This window comes from Siphateles boraxobius, unplaced genomic scaffold, assembly GCF_051911475.1.
Source record: "Siphateles boraxobius isolate OS27281-9 unplaced genomic scaffold, OSU_SipBor_1 130, whole genome shotgun sequence".
Classification (NCBI taxonomy): domain Eukaryota; kingdom Metazoa; phylum Chordata; class Actinopteri; order Cypriniformes; family Leuciscidae; genus Siphateles; species Siphateles boraxobius.
Window position 1 is genome coordinate 47357100 of NW_027508734.1, and position 24709 is coordinate 47381808.

The window sequence follows — 24709 nt, forward strand, 5'->3', positions numbered from 1 at the left end:
TTTTCCCGTCAAGTTTGCTTTTTATAAATACCAATTATTGCGTAGAGAGCGGCGTACGCCTTCTTTTGTGCGTGCGCAACGTTTATAAATGAGGCCCCAGGGCCAGCTATGCAGGAGCATCCAGCTGTTTCCACTACTCCGTTATTTTGTAACATAACCCACGCAATGTGATAGGGTTTATTGATAGTCTGACTCGGCTCTACCTCCGCTTTTAAGATTGTGAACTGCTGATGATTATGGCAAAGAATTCGTCCAATTTTATTACTGTGTAAGTAATTGTATGCTTCCGTGCTTTTATAATTTCTAAGCTCCTCACCGTCGACACCCTCAGACAAAACAAGGTAATTAAATATGTCAACATATGTGATTGATGGCCATTGTGTCATATCATCAATCCAGGAGGTGGCGCTTGTCAACTTCGTAGGATGAGGGACAGTCAAAGTTACGTTTTTAACGGTTTTCGTTAAATAATCTTGCCCGTGCTGCCACCGCGAACTAATGTTGCCATTGCTTGTTGCCATTATTGACATTAAAAGTAAGTAAAAGAGATTACTACAAACTTCGTTTCAGAAATGTCCAATAACGCCTACATAAACATCAAACCGCGAACCGGAAGTTTCGAGCATCCAGTCTACACGCACGCGCAAAGCATGATGGGTAGTTTCGCGTCCAGTGAAAAAGGTGAATATAGTAGGCGAAAACAGTACGTGAAGGAAGCAGTACGTTCGAAACATCAGTATTCATAAAAGAGTAGGGGAGAAGTTCCCGGATGGCTTACTGCTTCCGGCCCGATTTTTAAGTGCTCACCTGATGGATACTCTTCTATCCCAGGAGGCCACGCGAGAGCATACGTCATTATCAAACATCACGGAGATCAGCGACGCCGGGGGTTTTCAAATGTGAGTAAACACGGTTCCTTATGTGTTAAACTACTATAGAGTAAACGTTTTAACGGTTGAAGGATTAAAGTAGTTAGACAGTATAGTATAGCTGTGATTTTGCTGTAAAAACATGTTTTGTATAGCTAGCTAACAGGGGAGCTCTAAGCACACGTAACGTCTCTAAAGTGGATTTACATAACCATATCTTAAACACGCTTATTTAAAATGTCTATTTACATCTGAAAGGAAAATATTGTAAGTATTGACATATTGCAGATGAGCACATCACAAAATGAAAAAGACATCTGAGTGATGTATGTGTGGCATTATTATAGGATAACGTTAATTCACTGTTGTCAACGCTGTTGACATTAGACTAATGTGCTGTAAATAAACAAATCTATAAAGTAACTAAACATGTTTTTATTCAGACTGGTGTGAGCACTGAGGATGAGGAGCCCAGAGCTGAATCCTGGAAACGGTGCCATGGATGAGACTGTCATAAGATCTCTCCATCTGCCCTTATCGCCTCAGATTGTGAAGCGCAGCGCAGCAACAAGCTCCGGCACGAAGGCACGGTCACCTCTGGTGAATTCATCAGAATAAAGCCGCAGAATGGGAACTGTGTTGAGATGGCAGTAGGATGTGGGCTTCGGCGCCCAAATACATGCTTGTAGTTTGAATAAAGATTTGTTTCATGTGCATGTATTGGTTTATTGTGTGATGGTTACTTTTATTTGTTCTTTTACTCATTTATTCATGTTTCTTATTGTTGTCAGTATATAAAATATAATTATTTAATGTATGCATTAATTCATTGTTTGACTGACAATTGAGATGTTCACGTGTATTCATGCATAACTCATATGACAAAAAAAATTACATTTTGCTTGTTTTATTAAATTATATCATTTTTAGTATATAAAAAAAGTAATATAATTAAGTATTGGTCAGCATTTAATATTATTTTGTTTAAGTTTTGGGGTGGGCTAACAATGCAATTCATTCTGAGGTAATATAATTTTTTTATGAGCGATACTTGCATTTTTCGAGTATAAAGTCAACAGTTTCTCCAAAGGAGATCTTCGAGCAGCGGCCCGTCTCCTTGTGCACTGCAGACAGTAAACGCAGAGGAAAACTGTTCTAGGTTGTGCTGTCGAGTTACTGATGTTATGAAGTGTTAGTGCACCTGTCGCTCATATAATTTAAACTTATAAACTTATTACATAAAGATCATGGAAAGATACTAGTTGTATCTAACAATGAACAATCATAATGACAAAACAGAAAACATAAAGATCATTGGTTTGTGTACATCATAATATGATATTTATACACAGGAAAAAATAACAATAACAAGGCTAAATATCTTTACATATAAATAGTTCTTCATAGTACATTAAAAAATAGTTTTGTTGTTATTGTCTGAGGGATGAAACGAGAGGTAAATTCATCAAGAAAAGAGGAAAACTTAAAGGAGAAACTTTTTGGGTATAAAATAAAGAAATTAACAACATATTCAAGAGATAACGATTTTGGGGTTTCTTTAAAAAATCGTTATAGGGAACTGTGTGTCACTTTAGTAGGGTTTAAAATATAACAACTTAAATCAACCCTAAATGTATTCACAAAATAAATTGGCAGCTGTTTCTTCAACAATACCACAAAATGAGCAAGTTTCATAAATATCAAGATATTTAAAGATAGATGAATTACACGTGTCGTTCATCTTTTAAGTTGTTGCGTTTGTGATAACGTGTCGTAGGTCACATGATAACGTCAACATGGCGGATGATGTCCGGATCGCATTCATACTCAACGAGATTTGGCTATAAAGTACCTACTCTTTTAGCGCTCGTTAAGTAAATACTCATTGAAATTAAGTACCTACTCATTGAGTATGCGGTTTGGAACGCAGCCGAGGATCGAGGAGGCTTTGATAGGAGTCATGAGCGGGGATACACAGGTGTATCCTATGCGGAAGTGTTTTATTGACTAAACGCGACGCACGTATACATTCGGTTACAATAATTTGAATTTACACTTTACCCTTGCAGTTTATATAAACCACATATGTCACATATTTCAACAGGGTATCTAGCTTTATTATTATTCATTATGAATTTCTTGAATAAAAAAACTTCAACAACATAAGGGCAGATCCTTTGAGCGCTGCTGATGACGCTATGAAGTGACGCTCGAGTGATCAAGTATTCCAATGAATAAAAAAAGCTTTCATTCGATTCCTCAGTCCTCATTTTCTTTCCTTGCGTCCTCCCTCGCATCCTACAGGGGGAGGAGCTGAGGCGCTAGGAAAGGAAGCGAGGAAAGGAAACGAGGATGCACAAATAAGAAATGAGAAGCACCCCTGATGTTCGCGGTCTTTTCCCCCACGCCGACCACGCCCCCCGACTATGACGCGTTGCCGACTGTATGTATGAGAACCGATGAGAACGTTTCCAGTCTATTTTTATTTGAGCTCCATGAGATGATGCATATTGTAATAACTTATAGTTATTCAATATAGCGTGGGACTGACCGGAACTAAGCTACGCTATTTCACTTTTACTATGCTAATTATTAACACGAGATATTAACACTCGTGTTCCATACACCGCACGACCAGGAGTGTTTCATCAAATGAAGCATTGGTGAAATAAACCAGCATGAGGCAAATCTGCTGTCTTTCTACTCTTTTTATATTAGACATAGGGCGAACAAAGGCAAGGCCCTATCGCCAACTGACTCCTTTACACATCTCTCTCCATGACGGTGAGAGACACATTATTACACAACTAAGCAGTAAATGAACCAAGAACCCCTAACCTAACTTGAACATAAACACACATAACTTTACTATCACAAAAACTCAACGATCTTGCTATAATAACACATAAATCAACTCCCAACAAACGATTACCCATAATGCACCCAGCTGCCAGTGCTGACTGCCGGGTCATTACAATATTAAAGGCTCTCAGCCAATCAGATTCAAGATCCAGAACTATATTAAATCAAAACCAAGACGAAAGAAAAAACGCAAGGGGAAATTTAAATACATAAGAAAATCTTCAAAATTAACATTAATAATAAAAAATAGCCTGTACTTTGTAAAGCTCAAAAAGATAGGCTATTAAAGTCTTGATGCCTTTTTTTACTAGTTTCAGTCAGTTACGTTTTTATTAGTAAATTTGCATTACAATGATTTAAAAAAATGTATACTATTTTGTAGAATATGTATTATAATATTAAGAAATACCATAGACTATTAAAAAAAATACTGCTTTTATTTTGCTCTCTGCAAACGTATTATTTCCGTTGCGGGCAGATTTTGAACTTTCACCCCACCTCTTGTTCTTCCTCTTCCGCCTGCAGCGATAGAAGGTATGGTAGATTGTCTTTGCGCTTAAAATATGTTTCAAATATCCATCGTCATCTCACGTTTCTGAAGCTGAAATGTATGATTTTTAGAGTTATATGTGTAGTTCACAGTCTCATCGAAGAGCCACTTGCCATATTAAGTATATTAATAGTTTCAATAACGGAATTTTGTTACTTGTGTTTACTCGGTGAAGTTATCATTCACGTTCCGTACAAACACGAACGCATCAAACGACGATTTTACATTTGATACGGTCTTTACAACAGTAGTGTGACACGGTTATATTCGTTGATTTATTTGACGGGTATTTGTACATTTTTAGCTTAAGTTATACTTTAAATTATGCTTTTTCCGGTATTAAGCCTGAATTCCACACAAGTTTTGCCATCTCTTATACAGACATAAAGATCTTGTATTTTTTCAGGTCAAGATGGTCCAGCGCCTGACTTACCGCCGTAGGCTTTCCTACAACACTGCTTCAAACAAGACTAGACTGTGAGTGCGATTCCTGCATTGATACAAATGGATCTTCACCGTGCGCCGATGTTCCCATAGAATTGTGTCTTGTGTAAACATCAAAAGCTGTACTTAATGACTACATCATGTCACTCAGGTCCCGTACTCCAGGTAACCGCATTGTATACCTGTATACCAAGAAGACTGGTAAGGCACCCAAGTCAGCATGTGGAATCTGCCCCGGTAGACTACGTGGTGTAAGTGATGTTCTGTGTACAGTTTTATGTGTGCATGTAAAGTGATGTAAATAATGTTTGAGATTAGAGACCTATACAAAATCTCTATACAAAAAATGTCTCTACAACAGAGCTGTAAACAATACAACAAGAGCTGAAAATATGTTCAGCTCTTGTTGTATTGTATACAGCTCTGTTGTAGAGAATTTTTTTTGGAGGAGGGTAAAAGCATGGTATAACTATGTTAAAGGAATGTGTGGTGTAATATCTTTTGAAATGGTCAACAATTTTAGAGAAATCAATTTGTACAAAACGGCTGATTCATTCAGGAATGGAACAAATTACTTTGTTATAGCCTTTATGAATGTCTCATTGATTCACCCAAATCGTTGAAAAAAAATAGATTAGTTCAGGAACGAAACGCCACTAAGAAGTTGCAACAGTTCTGCTTTAAGAACTTTTTCATAGGCGAAACATTAATATTGACTTATTTCTAAAATGTCATTTAATATTAACTTGCAGTTTATTGAACTGTTGTATGAAATCAATCATGTTTGCAATCTGCTGATATTCCGAAAAACGTCACTCTTGCTCGTGTCATCGTTAAATTATATCATGTCATAAATGTTTTAAAAAAACAAGAATACAGGTATTAAAACATAAAATGTGATTTTTAACATAATAAGGATTGACATAAGGTTTGACTTATAAATAAGGACTGATTGCAAATGCTGGCATGTTGATACATTTCAATGATGGTACTAGAAACTAACTGTTAGATAAAATTGGATATCAGAATGAAGAACAGATCTGGGGACCAAGAATGACACACAAACAGTGTAGTTCACTCAAAGTCAGCTTTATCATGCTCGTACCATTGTTTATATAGCAAGTCTAGGGTGTTGGCTGAAACTAGGGATGCACCGATATGAATATGATTTATCAGATATTTATATTACATAAACTTAATATTACGACTTACATCTGCACAAAATGACGTGAATGCACAAGCGAACTTAACTGTGCTGGTCCGAATGTGTAGCCTGGCCCCTGTTCTGGACACGCTATTCCCACAACCACACGCTGAAATGGCTACTAAACCCAGATAATTCACATTTTATTACAATATTTCTCATTATAATAAAATGTATACGACAGTCCCAATTATTGTTATAAATGTGCATTGTTTGAGCTGCACGCTAAAGATAAAGATGATCACCTGTACAATGAAGAGCTTTACTGCATCCAGGGTCCGAAATTAACTTTTTGGCTCACCTGCCACGGGGACTGGTAGATGAAAAAATCCACCAGCCAAGCATATTTTTTACCGGCCAAAATAATAAACAGCCTTTTTGTGTCACATATACATTCATTTCAGTACATTTAATTGAGAAGTATTATGTTGAATGAATAAGAGTACATAGAAGTCAAATCAGAGCAACAAATATAAGACATGGAAGATGTGAGCATGGAACTAGTGCTCATAACAGTACATTTGAAGGTTTTGTAAAACTATCAGATACTTTACCGAAAGTAAACATAAAATTATGTTTTAAAATTATATATATACACACACACACACATTTAGCTTTTTTGTTTGTTTGCTGCATGGTAAAAAAACAACAGTATATATACCCTGTATTTGTTAAATCATGGGGTGCGTCGACACGCGCAACCACACGCGCCTAAAGACATATTTCGCTGAGCAAGCACAATGAAGCAAGGCAAGCGAAAAGAAGTAGCTACTGTGTGGGACCATTTTGACAGAAAGGGCGACGAAGTTACTTGCAAAATATGCTACGTGGTATTAAAATAGCAGTAGGCCTAGTGCAAGTACAATGCAATATCACTGGCGAAGCAAACATCCACAAGCAAATGAAAGGCGCTTTCCGAAATTGGCCACTCTAGCGAGACGTCATCTCTGTATTCCCGGGACATCTGTGCCATCGGAGATCCAGACTCACCCCACATCATGTAGACATATTACTTTTTTAAGTAAAAACTAGACAAGCTGTGGATTGAGGTAGGCCTGCTATTTTTATTTGACGAAAAAACGTAGTCTGATGAAAAAAAGCGTTTTTTTCAAAGCTTCAAACTGATTCAGTGTTTTCTTTTTGTCATCTTAATTTGTTAATTCTTTAAGTTAAAATTATATATTTAGTGTTGGTCTATTTTGGGTGTGGAGAAGGTTCACACACGCTTCTTGAGGCACACACACAAGGTCTCTCGCTCTCTGCAGTGCGCGCGCTACTCGGTTTGGAGCACAGTATGAGCGCGCTCTTTCTTTCTCGCTCGCTCTAGATTCCTGGAGATTTTAACTAATTTGCGGGCATCAGGCAGCCGCTATCAATATGCGGGAGACTCCCGAAACTTCCGCAAGACTTTGGATGTCTGGAACATCCACCCGCCAGTGTGGCGGATAGCCTTTTGAGATTTACTCGCCAAACGGAAAATCTACCCGCATTTGGCGCTTGGCGGGTGCTAATTCCGGACCCTGACTGCATCGTTCATGAACTCAACCAAACGCATCCTATAATATATTCTTATATAAAGATATGCTAAAGTCAAAATAAAGTATGTGTTCTGAGTTTGTCACACCACAGAAAAATGTGTTATTAACCACCCAGCCAAATTTGAATAAAAAAGCCGGCAAGTACATAAAATAAGCGATCAAAATCTTGAAAAAATGAGCAGTAGTCTCTGCTCTCAAACGCTGGGGGTGTGTCCGCTGTCTGCGCTGAAACCACGCCCACTTGCGGGAAAGCTGCCGTAGAGTTACTGTGGACTACCTACTATAATTATAACATGCACACAAGGCAACTTACACTCATTGGTGGGCACGCAGTGCCGATGATGGCACCAGTTGTCGGTGCGACGGGAGGATGAAGGCCGAGGCAGGAGTAGTGATCGACCGATATTGATTTTTTTTATTACCGATATCGATTATTTGCATGTTTATGTGCCTGATAACTGATATGCAGAACCGATATTTATTTACTGTTATACATCTGTTTTTGACACAATTATTACAACACAAATGAACTGAACAAACCATTTTATTTATAACAATCACTCCCTCCTTGCAAACAAAAAAACCTTTATATTTATACACAAATAAATAGAGGGGTCTGAGTCCAAAAAATAAAGTGCACTGTTACTAAGTGTCTTTGTTTAAAAGTAAAAGCTTTGATTAGGTAAAAAATAAAGCACAAAAAAATTCTAACATATTGGGGGGGGGACCTAAATTACCTGATTTTTTTTTTTTTGCATAGCTATTTTAGTAGTGTGTAACTTAATACTCCCAGTTAAGCAGAACTAGGTAAGTCCATACTTCACTTTGATTTTCCCTCCTTTCAGTCATCTTGAAAAACAAAACAAAAATGTTGAAAGTTAGCAGTCTTTCATGTTAAATTAAATTGTCAAATTACAATAAAAACATTTATATTATTACATTATATAATTTATATCTAAATTATAAATATAATTTATTAGCATCAGCAGCAACAATGTTAAACAATAGGCAAAATAAATGTTAAAAGTGTTTCTGCGATGCAGAAAACAGACGGAATCGTGGAATCAAGTCATAAAAACGGAATTTACTATATAAAGCGGAATGTCACGGAATTTGTCAACTTTTTGATGAGTTGATAAAAAGCAGGTAAATATAAGTCAAATCGAATTTCAAACCGTGTTCATGAATCCTGCGTGTCTCAAAATGAATGGCGCAGACGTGTGATTTCATTTACCACACACACACACTGGAGCACGCGTGACGCTTGCGCTGTTTTCAGCCTCAGCCGCATCATTATATGAGGACATGATTGCATAAATATCATCTCCAGAGCCGCTTAGTCACTTCATGAGCTTTTTTAATGCTTCAACTGAGAAAAGCTATCATCATTTCATAAACGCACAGAAACTTAAAGATCTCCAAGGCAACCCATCAAAATAAAAGTTCATCTTTTCATAGGGCCCTAATTTTTATTTTTTGTTAAACTGTAAATAAATTGAATAAGTTTGATTTCAATTAATTAGAAATGCTTTTTGATTACTACTATTTTATTTAAACATTAAAATAGTTTTACAAAATATTTAAAGAGTGCTGCTGGGTGCTCCCTTCACGTTTAAGTTATTATTATTATTAATAACAGTTCTCAGATACAAAGATATGTTTAAAATCATTTAAAGAAAGTATTTGTCAAAACCCTTTGTTCTTTATTTTGACATTAATTTACATTTTTACACCAGAGATGGGGTATATATCGGTTCAAAATATCAGTTATCGTTCTACTCGATCTGTAATAACTGGTATCGGCATCGGCCCTGAAAATCACATATCGGTCGACCCCTAGTTTGAACTGAATTGTTGGAAAACACATTTCCATATAATTTTTTCACACCTTATTTCCGAAGGCAGCTGCATTCAAAAAGACTTATAATGTTTTTGCCTACATGAGTGTTTAAATGAGCGTTTTAGCGAAAATAGTGTAACTGCCAAACATTAGGGATGTGACAGTGAACATTTTCCCCCTGGTCAATCAGCGTGTCGCTAATTCAAAAGCGGTGGGCATGTTACCGGTGTTGTGGCTGAACAATATCAGCATTGGGAGTGTTTGCGCAACTTGCTACATTAAACCAGTATTGCCAACTTAGCGACTTTGTCGCTATATTTAGCGAGTATTTAGAACCCTCTAGTGAAACATTTTCAAAAAAGCGACTAGCGACAAATCTATCGACTTTTTCTGGTGTTATTGGAGACTTTTGGAGACTCTGACGTGAAAGCACATATCGTTCTTACTCTTCTCAACGAGCAGCGGGTGCTGCCGTGGGTCCCACCCCCATCCCAAAGCACTCACAGGCGGCCCAGTCCTCGCGCAGCAGCCCCTCCCAGCTGCAGTTAGAGCACCCCTACGCGTACAGACTGCAAAAGAATCGCGCAAATGAGTCGCTATTTTTAGCGACTTTTCAAACGTCACTCACTCTAGCTACGTCTACCATGTTCAGTAAATGACTGAGAGGAGCAGCAGCACATTCATCTGTTGAGCGCACGGCCGCTGAGAGACGTGAATGAGCAGTGTTTTTCCACGGATTTATTATCTGCTTTTCTTTTTTATTTTAATTAAATAATTTAGTTTCCTTCCTTTTCTTGTGCTTACGGTATTACTTGTAATACTCACTATCACAAAGCTTTTGTTCATCCGGCTCCCGAAGCTTTTATTATTTGAGAAATAAAAACTTGTGTTAAAGTAAAGCAAATGGTTAATTATTTGTATGACTACATCACAGTCAAGTCTTGTAAAAGCATTAGATTGAAAATGTTGAAATTTCATAAAGTGTGTAAATAATAGAAACGCAGTTCAAAATGGCCTTTCTTTAAATCCAAATGTTATTAGAGTACTTCATCTGTGAAGGTAAAGCATGCACTCACTATACTCCTAATTACAAGAAGAAAAAACTGCTCTTAAACTGGGTTTGTGACAGGCTGTGGAATGGGGTTTGGTGGAGGAAAATTTTTCAGTCAAAAGATTTTTTTTTTTTTTGCTTTAACCCCTGTGATTGAAACCATGTTCTAATGTTTTTCCTCGATAGATCCGTGCTGTGAGGCCCCAGGTTCTCATGAGACTCTCAAAAACCAAGAAGCATGTCAGCCGAGCCTACGGTGGTTCCATGTGTGCCAAGTGTGTACGAGACAGGTAACAAACTGAGATCATTGCTTTATTTGTAAACGAGTAGATTGGGACGGGCGAATAATAAAGGGATAGCTCATCTCATAAAAGTATAGTTAATCTAAACATTTTGTCTCCTGACAATACAGATTTGTTTGAGTGTTCTAAAACACAAGAGGAGGTGTCTAGAATAATTATAATGATGTGATTTAAAATGGGGAAAGAAGATTTTTAAAGTTTCAGAAAGGATGCAAATGCACCGTAATGTCGTTTAAGATCTGGTTGTACAGTACAGAACCAAAGCAATTAGTGTTGTCACGGTACCAAAATTTCAGTATTCGGTGCCAATACCAGTAAAAATCCACGGTTCTCTGTACCAATTTCGGTACCAAAGCTTAATTTAGATTAAATTTACACAAGTGTATATCACGGTTACAAAGATGGAAACTGTACATCTGTATTAAAAACACTTTACAATAAGGTTAGATAAAATGACCTAACAATAAACAATAGTTTATAATGTATAATATAATGTAGCAATTATTCTCCTTTGGGTTAATTTAAAAATGTACTAATTTTTTTAAATCAATTTTTATCTGTTAACATTGTTAACATTAACTTAATGCACAATGAATGAAGTGAACAATCAAGTGTTTGTATTAAATAACATTCACATTGAATGTTACAAATATATATTGTTCACTCAATGTGTTGATGTTAGATAACGCATTAAGTAGGGCTGTAATCAACCAAAGAAAAAGTATTTTTTTCCTAATGTAAAAATACGTTACGTTAAGAGCTGTGCAGTACTTGGTAGCCTTGTCCGCCTAAATTAATTATAAATAAACATATATTTATTATAATAAACTTGTAGGCTATTTGCAGTAGGCCTATATTAAATCGTTTTTTGAGCTTGAGCAAGTGGCTTGACCTGGGGAATGCGGCTCCTGTAGCCCATTTCCTGCACACGCCTATGCACGGTGGCTCTGGATGTTTCTACTCCAGACTCAGTCCACTGCTTCCGCAGGTCCCCCAAGGTCTGGAATCGGTCCTTCTCCACAATCTTCCTCAGGGTCCGGTCACCTCTTCTCGTTGTGCAGCGTTTTTTGCCACACTTTTTCCTTCCCACAGACTTCCCACTGAGGTGCCTTTATACAGCACTCTAAGAACAGCCTATTTGTTCAGAAATTTCTTTCTGTGTCTTACCCTCTTTCTTGAGGGTGTCAATGATGGCATTCTGGACAGCAGTCAGATCGTCAGTCTTACCCATGATTGCGGTTTTGAGTAATGAAACAGGCTGGGAGTTTTTAAAAGCCTCAGGAATCTTTTGCAGGTGTTTAGAGTAGTGATCGACCGATATTGATTTTTTATAACCGATACAGATTATTTGCATGTGTATGTGCCCGATAACCGATATGCAGAACCGATATTTATTTACTGTTATACTTCTGTTTTTGGCACAATTATTACAACACAAATGAACTGAACAAACCATTTTATTTATAACAATCACTCCCTCCTTGCATACAAAAAAAAAACCTTTATTTATACACAAATAAATAGAGGGGTCTGAGTCTAAAAAATAAAGTGCACTGTTACTAAGTGTCTTTGTTTAAAAATAAAAGCTTTGATGAGGTAAAAAATAAAGCACAAAAACTATTCTAACATATTTGGATATGTTTATTTGTTTTCATAAATGGTAAACTAATCAAATTACAATAAAAACATTTATATTATTACATTATATAATTTATATCTAAATTATACATATTATTTATAAGCATCAGCAGCAACAATGTTAACAATAGGCAAAATAAATGTTAAAAGTCTAATGTTTTCATATGGAAAAAATAATTGACAGGGGAGTCATATCACCTTTGCTGAAATGTAATTCATTTTAAACAGTTTTAGAAGGTTTATGTGCCGTTTAATAGGTTTAAACTAAGAGTGAGGAATAATTCATGGGTAATATTAATTCACTGCATAATATTAGCTGGAATAGCCTATAACATCAGGAAAGTAACAAACAAAACAGCATATACATCATCGCATTTTCCAACTAGTATGTTATTAATTATTATTAATATTTTTGTCGGTCTAGATCATGAAATGCTTTATGACAAAGTGCTGTTTATCTATGCATTTACACATAACTATAACATTAGGCTATACGTTACTCAACCGCGATCGCGCGTGCAGATAATAAATAATTAATTTCCACAAAGCGGTATATTTAGATGTGTATTAGCGAAATAATTGCTATGTAGTAAATGATAATATAATCTAGGGTGTTTAAACAAGATAATCTTGTCAAAAGTTTCATTCAGTGGCCGTGCTTGAGCATTCCTGATCATCAACCCAGTGAGTGCTCAGCAATATGAACGAACTTTTTTTTCGAGACTAATGGTGAGCAAATACAACAGATAGAGAATTAAATTCAGCGCTTTTATTTTCAACATGCACTCATTCATGTCTGTTTTATTTAATTCATGTAAAGTTGCGTCTTTATTGGGGAAGGACATGACGGATTACGCTACGTGGCTCAATGAGTTCGTCTCAATTTTTTAGAACCAAGCTGCATAAATAAACTATATCAGGCATTTATGTCTCAAATCTCATTTCTGCATGCATGTCTGTTATGTTAAATAAAGTTGAATAATTAAAGCAAAGCAAGTAGAACATATACTTTACCTGTGCACAGAGTTGTTATTGACTGATCTCCTCAGACGCGGGCTGCAATGGCGGAATTCTCAAAACGGCCACAAGATGGCGCCGTTTATCGGAAAATCCGATATTACAAAACCGATTCCCGATTATGGGAAAATGCTTAAATATCGGGAAAAATATCGGTAAACCGATACATCGGTCGATCACTAGTTTAGAGTTAATAAGTTGGTTCAGATGATTAGGTTAATAGCTCGTTTAGAGACCCTTTTCATGATATGCTAATTTTTTGAGATAGGAATTTTGGGTTTTCATGAGCTGTATGCCAAAATCATCAGTATTAAAACAATAAAAGACCTGAAATATTTCAGTTGGTGTGCAATGAATCTAAAATATATGAAAGTTTAATTTTTATCATTACATTATGGAAAATAATGAACTTTATCACAATATGCTAATTTTTTGAGAAGGACCTGTATTGTTGCTGACTGCTTACCTCTAATAATGTTTTAAATTCACATTAATTAGGCTGGAAGTTTTTGTTGAAGTATCAAAATTGGATTAAATAAGTGATATTTCACTGGTGTCTGAACTAGGGGTGCGCCTATCCGATACTCAGTATCGGTATTGCTCCGATACTAGCAATATTTGCCGGATCACGTATCGCCAGACGAGACCATCCAAATCCGATCCGATATTGTATAGCCTACGTATGTTATTGTTATACAACACAAAAGGCACAAAAACATTATAAAGCACTATAATGTTTTCGTGTACTGTATTCCAAGATTTCTGAAGCCATTACATAGTTTAATGTGAGGTACAGATTTAAATCGTTAAATTAATCTTCACCTAAGTGCTTCCCTCCGCTGCGGCTGTCAGTCATTCTCAGCACTCAAACAGCGTGTCGCGCTCGGGTAAAACAGTCAACACGATGAAACTCTCTCCAAGATGAGTCAATGTTCCTATTATTATACTGTAGATATGTAGATAAAGGTCTATGGTTTGCATAAAAGGACTTTAACGTGCTGGAGTTTCACATGTTACTTTCAACCGGGTGTCTGTTAGATCACAACACAACTCCTCAGTGATCACAACACTGGAGTAGAGAGCGATATAATTGCTCTTCACACGCACATTAACTGAAATTTAAAACTGTTAAAAGGCTCAAACTAATGAATAAATAAAGAAATATATGTATATCTTACTTTTGTGCTCTGAACTTTTCAATGCGACGCGCTGCGTGCCGTGACTCCATGTTGCTTCGAGCGCATCATTCTGCGCACGGAATGCGCATAAGGTTTCGTGCCGCTCTGAATTGGCGCCTTTCATATTACAATACTTTTGCGCAATGGCAGTTTATTGATAGCCTTAGTTGTTCTGTCCAATCTATGTATCATATGTTGCTGCTTCATTAAAAAGTTGCGCTTAAAATTTTAAAATAAATGTATTTTAATTATATAGTATATATTTTGTCTGTATTGTTTTACAAAGTAAGGAAAATAATGTTTAAGTCAAGCTTTGATGCCTTTAACAAAAGAATAATCCCAGTCTCTTCCCCACAGTGAGGCATACAGATACAGTTTATTAGGTAATTTGGCACTGTTTTTTTTAATTATTATTTTAGTATCGGATCGGTATCGGCCAATACTGAGTCCCAGGTATCGGTATCGGAGGCAAAAAAAGCGGATCGTGCCACCCCTAGTCTGAACATTTGTACCACTGACCCATTCCTCAGCACTGACCCTGCTGGGGCTGCTCTAGTCTAAATATGTGCTGTGCTATTCAATGAAAGATACAATATGATAGAGCAATAGAATGTACAGTAACTGAAGCTCATACAATGCATTTTAGCAGGCTTAATTAAGCATGAAAATAATTGAAAGAAATATATATTTGATGAACAAATGAAGCCAACTAATATGATTTATATTCTCTTGGTTTATCTACTAATACATTTAAAAATTACAAATGCTGTGAAAATTCAGGGATCTGTTACTGTATCGGTATCTCCTTCTGCAAAAAGTGGTATCGGTGCATTCATCTCTAATTTTAAAATATTGTGGTGTTTTTTTGTTGAAAAAATAAAATTTTCACGCTAAATCAACGCTGCAGCCCGTCTGAGATATAGAGCTATTTCTCATGATATTAGTATATAAAGATATAAAGCATGATATTAAGTATATAATACAACTTTCATTTTTCAGGTCAATCATATATATTGGAATATATAATGGAAAAAAATTCAGTTTCAATATCCTTTCAATGATTAAGGGGATTTCCCATGCCTGACAGCGCTGGTCAATGGATTGACCTCTATGAAGTGAAACATCAGATACCATATGTTTAATTTGAGTTTTAAAAAAATGAAATTAATAAAAATAATAATAAAGATATTGTTTGATAAGTGCCGATTGAAGTCCTTGAAATACAAAAAAGTAGTGCTTGAAAAGTCCTTAAGTCCTGGAATTTCATTTGACAGAGTCTGTACGAACCCTGTTTATTTGACTTGACTGTACTTTTATTTAATCCAAAACTGCATTCATATTTAAGAGCTTTTTAACCTGTTAACCGTTGCGAGAGCGTCGGCGCACTGAAGTGTTTTTTTTTTTATTTAGTTCAAATTTACTATCAGATTTAATGTTATTACCTTGACAAACTATACATCATTAAAAAGATATAAGACTCAAGATTCAGTATTTGACCACTATTGTATTCTGAGAAACTTATAGTGACAGTTATGTCTTAATTTGTGTCAGGAGTTATTAAATGAAAAAATGAGTCGATACCTTTAATATGAATTATGAGCGTCAGCTGGTCCATTCATAAAAAACACTCCGTGCTGTCGTCATGACAGCGATTCACAAAACAACGTCCCTCAGGGCTTTAGCTCAAAAATGTGCAGACTTGGAGAAATATTGATATATTCTCATTAATTCACATCATATTTCTATAGACAGGAATAATATTTATTGAATTTATACCCAAATGCGTCGATGTAATCATCATGATCGCTTCTTACTGAGATGTGCTGTGTTTTCAATTCATACCAATAGCCTGAGGGCGCTATATGCACAATAATAGTCCATATATGGATCACGAAGAAGACCCATAGTCATGTGACATTCCAGACGTCACCTCGATACAGAAAGTAGCTGACAGAGATCGCTGTAACATGCAGATAAAGATGTTTAAGACAATAAACATGATTGCAATGTTATTTGAGTTACCTGTGTTCTTCAAGCCATGTCAGGTATTTCATAATAATAGATTATTTATAATGTAATGCTAATCGATATAGATTTCATCATCGTGTAGAACACTATAAATAATAAATTTTCTGTCGGATTTTTTTTTATCTGAAGCCAAATTAGATCACATAAGATTATTTAAAACACTCGACTTGCGTTATAAAGTAAGTTTAAGGCACAAACATGGTTTTAATCTCATAAATGGTCGTGTATTGATGGTGTGCTAAGCTAACATGCTAGCTAGCCCAGGTGCACCTGCCACCAGCAGTTATTGATTTATGATTTTTTTCTAAATAGGAATGCTTACTGAAATGTTTCAGTATATTTGATACCAGTTTCAAATATTTAGTGAGAACTTTGATAAAATAAATTAGGGTTTGAAACCCTATGAATAGCCTGTGAATAGCCAGTCGTTAGTAGCTATAATGCAGACAAAAGAAATGCATATTTAGAGCCATAACCAGTCTGGAGAGGTGTAAATGTGTGCAGGGGAGACTGACTCTGAATGGGGCTCGTATGCACCACAAAATAATAGAGACAATAGACTGAATAGATGACTCAGAAGATGACTAAACATCAGTTTGCATTTTAGAGTCTAATCAAAATAAAGTAATTTGACATGATCTTGAAAAACATTTAACTAAATAAAGAGTTTTAGACTTATCATTTTCAGATTTTAAATATAAAATGGTCACACATATGGCTTTAGCTGCAGTGCATTTCTAGATTGCTCCAGGGCCAACTTCAATTTTATTTTTATGAAGATGTTTCATAAAAATACATTTCTAATAACTTTACAAAACTTTGAAGCTATTTAAACATTTTTTTTTCATTATGAAAATAATTAATTCTACATTTACAATAAACTACTAGGTGTCAGCTTTCAAATGAGATCATACTTGTGCTTTTAGTGCAAAGGGTTCATGAACTGTATCTGTTTAAGTTTGGGTATGCCATTTCTGGGGATTTTTCAAAAGTGGCCTTGAAGGTTAACAGGTTATCCAGGCAAGAATAAGCCTAGAACTGCTTTTCTGACGGACTGATATTAATGGCATAAATAGGGAGGCACCGATACTGATACCAGTATTCGGGTGTCGGTCCGATACTGTGCTCATGTACTTGTAAAACTACCCCGATATAGCCACACCTGATACGACTTTAGAGGCCATTCACATATCGTTTTTTTTTTTTTTTGCACATGCAAATTCTTTCCACAAGCGCTTGCTCTCACGCGTTGCTATGCAACCATGAACAGAGGCGCGCCTGGAAAAACGAGCGCGCCACACCACGGAGCTTTTATTATGAGAACATTTGAAATTGCAAATTTGCATGTGAACGGCCCCTTATGGCAACGTGACATTAGCCTAATCCAAACTATTTCCATTTGTGGCTCTTTCCTCTTTTCACAAGTGGATTCAGAGCCACCGGTCGCCATGTCTCAGAGTGTTTTTATGAAGAGGACACAACGGTGCACCTTTCGGACAGCGCATCAAGAACCAGATTAACCTGGTACTTCGGTACCACCGGTTCAACTTTTAGAAAAGTTGGTACCGTAACAAATTTTTTTAGTACCAACTTGGTACCGAAGTACCGAGTCTTTTGACAACACTAAATGCAATCTTTGTTTGGCTTTCATTTGCTCTGTACTATGCAAAAAATAGTTGAATGGATTCTAATTCTTTGTTGGAAAACATTATTTGAAAGAATATAATATTTGTTATGATGAACTGTTAATTTAGGTATGCTCTAATTAAACTCTTGAGTTAAATGCATTCTATGAGCACAGGACCCACACCCATCTTCATCACTTTTCAGGATCAAGCGAGCTTTCCTCATTGAGGAGCAGAAGATCGTCGTCAAAGTCCTGAAGGCACAGGCACAGAGCCAGAAGTCTAAGTAGATGTCGATTTGTACTCTTTAAATAAAATATTTGGAAATCACTGTTTTGTGTATTTGTTTTCCTGTGCTGATGGAATGCCCTTTATTCTAGCAGGAAATTGAAGCTACAATATGTAAGATTTTTGTAATAAAATATCCAAAAATCCACAAAGATTTTTATTTTCAGAGAAATTCCAATTTTAAATAATGGCCCGTCCCGGAAAAAAATTTCACAATATCCGCGACTAACTTGGGTTTGACAGAGACTTTGCTGGAGTTGGGGTGCTCGGACTGGAGTCCAATTTTCAATGAGCTCGGACTTGTCACGCTCTCGGATGAATTTGTACTCTGACTTGACACGTCAAAAATGTCAGAGTCCAATCGAGTCCGGGCACTGGAGGACACAATATTATTCACATACAAAACTAAACTACTTGTGTTGTTTCCGTGTTTAGCATTAGCCATTCACAGACATGTAAATTAAGCGCATGAACACTGGCAAATCAGAGGCATTTTAGAGTCAACATGGGGAGAATTCGCTTAAAATGTATGTTCAGAATCAGCACGAGCTTTATACTTTCGCAAATCCCCTCATAAACAAAGTCTAGACTCAATATAAATGAGAGATTCACTGTGCAGTGCAGTTTTAGGAAGAGTACAGAAGAATATTTAAGAAAGATTATAAAAACATTTTCTATTTAGTACTGCACTGAAAAAGCGTTTTCACATAATAGATGTTTAATAGCCTAGTCCACAAGACAAAATACAACACAAATTACTTGATTTTAATATTGTGTGTCATTACTTGAATGATCCACAACTGTTTTTTGTTCTTGTTTTGTTTTTTGTCTTTTTGTAATGGTTGTTCATGAGGAAAAATCCTCCAGCTCCTGCACATTCTTTGCTTTTCTAGCATCATCTGCATATTTGACTCCTTACTAGCAGTGACTAACATTGTGAGATCTAACTGAGGGACTCATACACAACTATTACAAACCCTGCAAACATTTAGTGATACTCAAGAAGTCAATTAAGGATGGAACTGGATGTAAATTCTCCTTTAGTTGAAAAATTATATTGTTAGTCCTGCCCTTCAGAGGGTAAAAAAGATCTTAACATGTAAAACAAAATAAGAAACATTTAAACATCACCATCATCTTGCTCAAAAGTTTACCCCTGGCTCTTAATGCATCGTTGCATTCTTGAGCATCACCTTGCCGATTCTGAAAGATGTACAATAGGTAAAGCATGACTTTGACTGTACATTGCAATCATTTTGTAAGGTTTAAAATATTAATTTAAGAGCTCAGTGTTGAGACCTTTCGCTGGAATTTGATTGGCACGGGATCTGACCAATCATAATGCAGATACCCGCCATTTTTTTGTCCGACAAACCAAACCAGTTGGATTGAGGATTAAAGTTAGTGGACTTGAACTTGGAAAATGGTGTGTATTGATTTCTTTTTGCAGTTCTGAATTTCATTCATGTTTAATTCGTGCTATAAAGAGATTGTCAGTTTGTGTGCTGCTTGAACTGATGCCTACACATTAAAGCACCACAAAACAGTATTTGTTTGATTTTCATAATTATAACAATTTAAAAGATGAGACTTTATTTCATACCAAAAGTAGGCTGCTCTGTCTTGTATGTTGGCGCATTTTCAATGTGCTCTTTGCTCCGCAATAATTTTTTCTCTGTGTGAGAACGTGTGATACAAAATGATAAACGTTAATAATTTATGCATAAGCAGCACTGACGTTAGCCAATCATAAAAGTGGGCGTTAGCACTGAACTCTTAAAGGGGAAACACCTCCAAAACAGACTGTTTGAATCAGAGGTGAGAAACAGGGTGGGAAAAGGTCATAAATCACTGTTTTTTTTGTACAAAAAACTATAGTAATACTATAATTGCACCTAAGGGAACATAATAAAACAAAACAAAAAAACATGTCATGACCCCTTTAAATCTTTGTGGACCCGGCCAGACTCATGGCCAGACTAGACTCGGCCCTCTTTGGACTCGATTGTTAAGGACTTGGACTCGACAAAGGTGGACTCGGAGGCAACACTAGACTTTGCTCTCCGTGTGTATTAATAGACCGGTAAGCAAATCTATGTATTTTTTTGTACATGGAACACGTGTCAATAATAGCATTTATAAACAATGTGACATGCATATGTTGATTCACCTCAAAAACTATCAAGTGATCTTTATGCTGATGAAATTTCCGTTATATTGCGCTTTGTATTTCGGTAATGCTTTTAACACGTATGGTGACCAAGGTAATGGCAGTGTGCAGTTAAATACAATAGGCTGTTTAAAAAGATTTAGCCATTACTTGCAAATACTGTGGGTTTGTTCAAATATACTTTTAGCATGATTTGAACACGTAAAACAACACTGCATTAACCATAAACACGTAAAACTGCGCAGCATTAACCCACCAAATCATTTGACAAATAGCTGTAACAGGATAATATAGCATTACATTTCACGTTCATTGCATTTTATTCATTACGATGACATAAAATAGTGTGATCACACGTACAGGTAATACAAAAAATAATGAATTGCCCCCTCCGTGATCATGATCCAAGCTAGATCCAAGATGGCGCCGCGGATGGCTGCCTCGGTGTGGAGCTCTCCAGCTATTGTGTTGTTTTTGTTCGTTTGTTCTGCGTTTAGTCATTCTTTTCCTATCAGTTTCACCAAAGACGAACTACTGGACATTAGGAAACACACACCAGAAACCTTTTCTACAGTTTGATTATTCGGACGTTTTGCTGGACATTCTCGTCGGAGGGGCAGCGTTGTTGTTCAAACGCGCGTTCAGACGCAAACGCGGGAAGCGAGCCGGCGCGCTGGTTAAACTCCGCGAGCGCGGCCTGCGCACTGCACTCCCCAGCATTCATCTCGCGAATCTCCGATCCCTTCCTAACAAAACGGATGAACTTCTTCTCCTCACCCACACTAACAAGGATTTTTTAAACTCTGCTGCTTTGTGCTTCACTGAAACCTGGCTGAGTGAAGCCATACCGGACAACGCAATACATCTGCCGGGCTTCCAGCTGTTCCGAGCGGATCGCATCGCGGAGCTAACGGGGAAAACGAGAGGTGGTGGATTGTGTTTCTACATTAACGAAAGTTGGTGTTCAGATGTAACAACACTGAAGAAGATGTGCTCTCCTAATTTAGAGGCACATTTCATAAACTGTAAACCCTTCTACTCGCCTCGGGAATTTTCCTCTTTCATTCTCGTGAATGTTTACATCCCTCCAGACGCGAGCGCGGCGCTACAACAGCTGGCTGAACAAATATCTGAAACGGAACAAAGGTACCCAGACTCTCTTTTAATCATTCTTGGGGATTTTAACAAAGCAAATCTTTCCCGTGAACTACCAAAATACAGACAGCACGTTACATGTCCCACCAGAGACAGTAATATACTGGACCACTGTTACACCACAATAAGAATTGCATATCACTCCGTCCCACGGGCAGCTTTGGGGCTCTCTGATCACTGTTTGGTTCATCTCATGCCGACCTACAGGCAGAAACTGAAATCAGCTAAACCTGGAATAAGGACTGTGAAAAGATGGACTAATGAAGCAGAGCAGAATCTACAGGCCTGCTTTGATTGCACTGATTGGACTGTTTTTGAAGCTGCTACCAATGATCTGGATGAGCTCACAGATACTGTAACATCATATATAAGTTTCTGTGAGGATACATGCATTCCTACCAGGACATTCTTATCATTCACTAATGATAAACCATGGTTTACTGGGAAACTCAAACACCTTCGTCATGCCAAAGAGGATGCTTACAGAAGTGGGGATAAAATCTTGTACAACCAGGCCAGAAACAGATTGACAAAGGAGATCAGAGTTGCTAAAAGGAACTACTCTGATAAACTGAAAAACCAGTTTTCATCCAACGACCCATCATCAGTCTGGAATGGCCTGAGGAACATTACCAACTACAAGTCACCATCCCCTCGATCTGTGGACAATCAACACCTGGCTGACGATTTAAATTCATTTTACTGCCGGTTTGAAAAGCCCTCATTCACACCACACACCCGGTCTGATCTGCACTTCACACATTCAGCATCACCTCCTGTTCTCCAATTATCACTCCCCCCTCCTGCCATCCAACCTGAGCTTAAGGTCTGTGTGGAGGACGTGAGCCGCGTCTTCAAAAAACAGAAGACTAGGAAAGCCTCAGGCCCAGACGGCATCTCATCTGCTTGTTTAAAAGCCTGCGCTGACCAACTGGCCCCGGTCTTCACGCAGATCTTCAACAGATCATTGGAGCAGTGTGAAGTTCCCTGCTGCTTCAAACGCTCCACTATCATTCCTGTCCCCAAAAAACCCAAAATCACTGGACTTAATGATGACTACAGACCTGTCGCTCTCACGTCTGTGGTCATGAAGTCGTTTGAAAGACTGGTGCTGGCCCACCTGAAGGACATCACTGGACCCCTGCTGGATCCCTTTCAGTTTGCTTACAGAGCAAACAGGTCTGTGGATGATGCAGTCAACATGGGACTGCATTATATCCTGCAACATCTCGACAGACCAGGGACTTATGCAAGGATCCTCTTTGTGGACTTCAGTTCGGCCTTCAATACCATCATGCCTGGTCTTCTCACAGCCAAACTGACCCAGCTCTCCATACCATCCTCGATCTGTCAGTGGATCACCAGCTTCCTGACGGACCGGCAGCAGCGAGTGAGACTGGGGAAACACACATCCAAGACACTCACAATCAGCACTGGTGCTCCCCAAGGGTGCGTTCTCTCCCCACTGCTCTTCTCCCTGTACACTAATGACTGCACTTCTAAAGACCCCACTGTCAAGCTCCTGAAATTTGCAGACGACACCACTGTCATCGGTCTCATCCGAAACGGTGACGAGTCTGCTTACAGACTGGAGGTTGAACAGCTGGCTGCCTGGTGCAGTTATAACAACCTTGAGCTGAACACGCTCAAAACAGTGGAGATGATCGTGGACTTCAGGAGGAACAGCTCAGCACTCCTCCCACTCACCATCATGAACAGCACTGTGGAAGCAGTGGAGTCATTCAGGTTCCTGGGCACTATCATCTCTCAGGACCTGAAGTGGGACAATCACATTGACTCCACTGTGAAAAAGGCCCAGCAGAGACTGTACTTCCTTCGCCAGCTGAGGAAGTTCAACCTGCCACAGGATCTGCTGATTCAGTTCTACTCAGCCGTCATTGAGTCTGTCTTGTGCGCTTCCATCACTGTCTGGTTTGGTTCAGCTACCAAATCAGACATCAGGAGACTACAACGGACAGTCCGGACTGCGGAGAGGATTATTGGTGCCCCCCTGCCAAACCTCCAGGACCTGTACTCTTCCAGAGTGAGGAAGAGAGCAGGTAAAATCATCACAGACTCCACTCACCCTGGACACCACCTCTTTGAACTGTTACCGTCAAGACGGAGACTCAGATCACTGGCCACAAGAACATCTCGGCACAGGAACAGTTTCTTCCCACAGGCCATTTCCCTCCTGAACAGTTAAAACTCCTCCCAAGGCATATGCCTGTAAGTGCAATACTCCCACTGTTTAGTGCAATATCCCACAACTCAGGTGATACTTATATGTAGATTTATTTATTTATAATATTCAAAACACTGTAAATAGGTTCATAATCTGTAAATCTGAAAATGTCTATTCTGACTAAACCCAACTGTGATAGTTTTATTCTCATATATTTATATTTTTATTTTTTATTCTTATAATTTGTAGTATTATGTTTCATGTTGTATTTGTATATGTCCACTGGAAGCCTCAGTACCAAAACAAATTCCTTGTGTGTGCAAGCACACTTGGCAATAAAGCTCTTTCTGATTCTGATTCTGATTCTGATGATCATGGTTGTCTTACATGCGCTTCATGAGCACACACGCAAGGTCTCTCGCTCTGTCTTGCGCGCGCTACACGGTTTGGAGCTCGCGAGCTCAGATTCCGGGAGATTTGAACTAATTTGCGGCCATCAGGGAGCCGCTATCAATATACGGGAGATTTGGGATGTCTGCAAACGTTCACCGGGGTGCTGCGTCCATTGGCCAAAGAAGATCGCCTGTTTGGGCCTCATGTTTTTTTAGACTGAATATATATTTTTTTAATTATTATATAATACCCATTTTTAACAACATAAAAGACTATTCAAACATGACATTAAAATATAAAAAAATTACAGACATTTCTTGGGGGGTGCTGGGCGGGTGCAATGGCTATTATAGAGCTACAGCACCACCTAGC

General features: G+C 37.8%; 1 protein-coding gene across 1 annotated transcript; it reads left to right on the forward strand.

The window, feature by feature from the left end:
* Window positions 1–4187: 4187 nt before the first annotated feature.
* Window positions 4188–18476, forward strand: rpl34 (ribosomal protein L34). The gene is made up of 5 exons (XM_077229638.1): window positions 4188–4265; window positions 4688–4758; window positions 4877–4976; window positions 10545–10648; window positions 18352–18476. Exons 2-5 carry the CDS (start codon window positions 4694–4696, stop codon window positions 18434–18436), a joined length of 354 nt encoding a protein of 117 aa, XP_077085753.1. The 5' UTR covers window positions 4188–4265; window positions 4688–4693; the 3' UTR covers window positions 18437–18476.
* Window positions 18477–24709: the final 6233 nt, after the last annotated feature.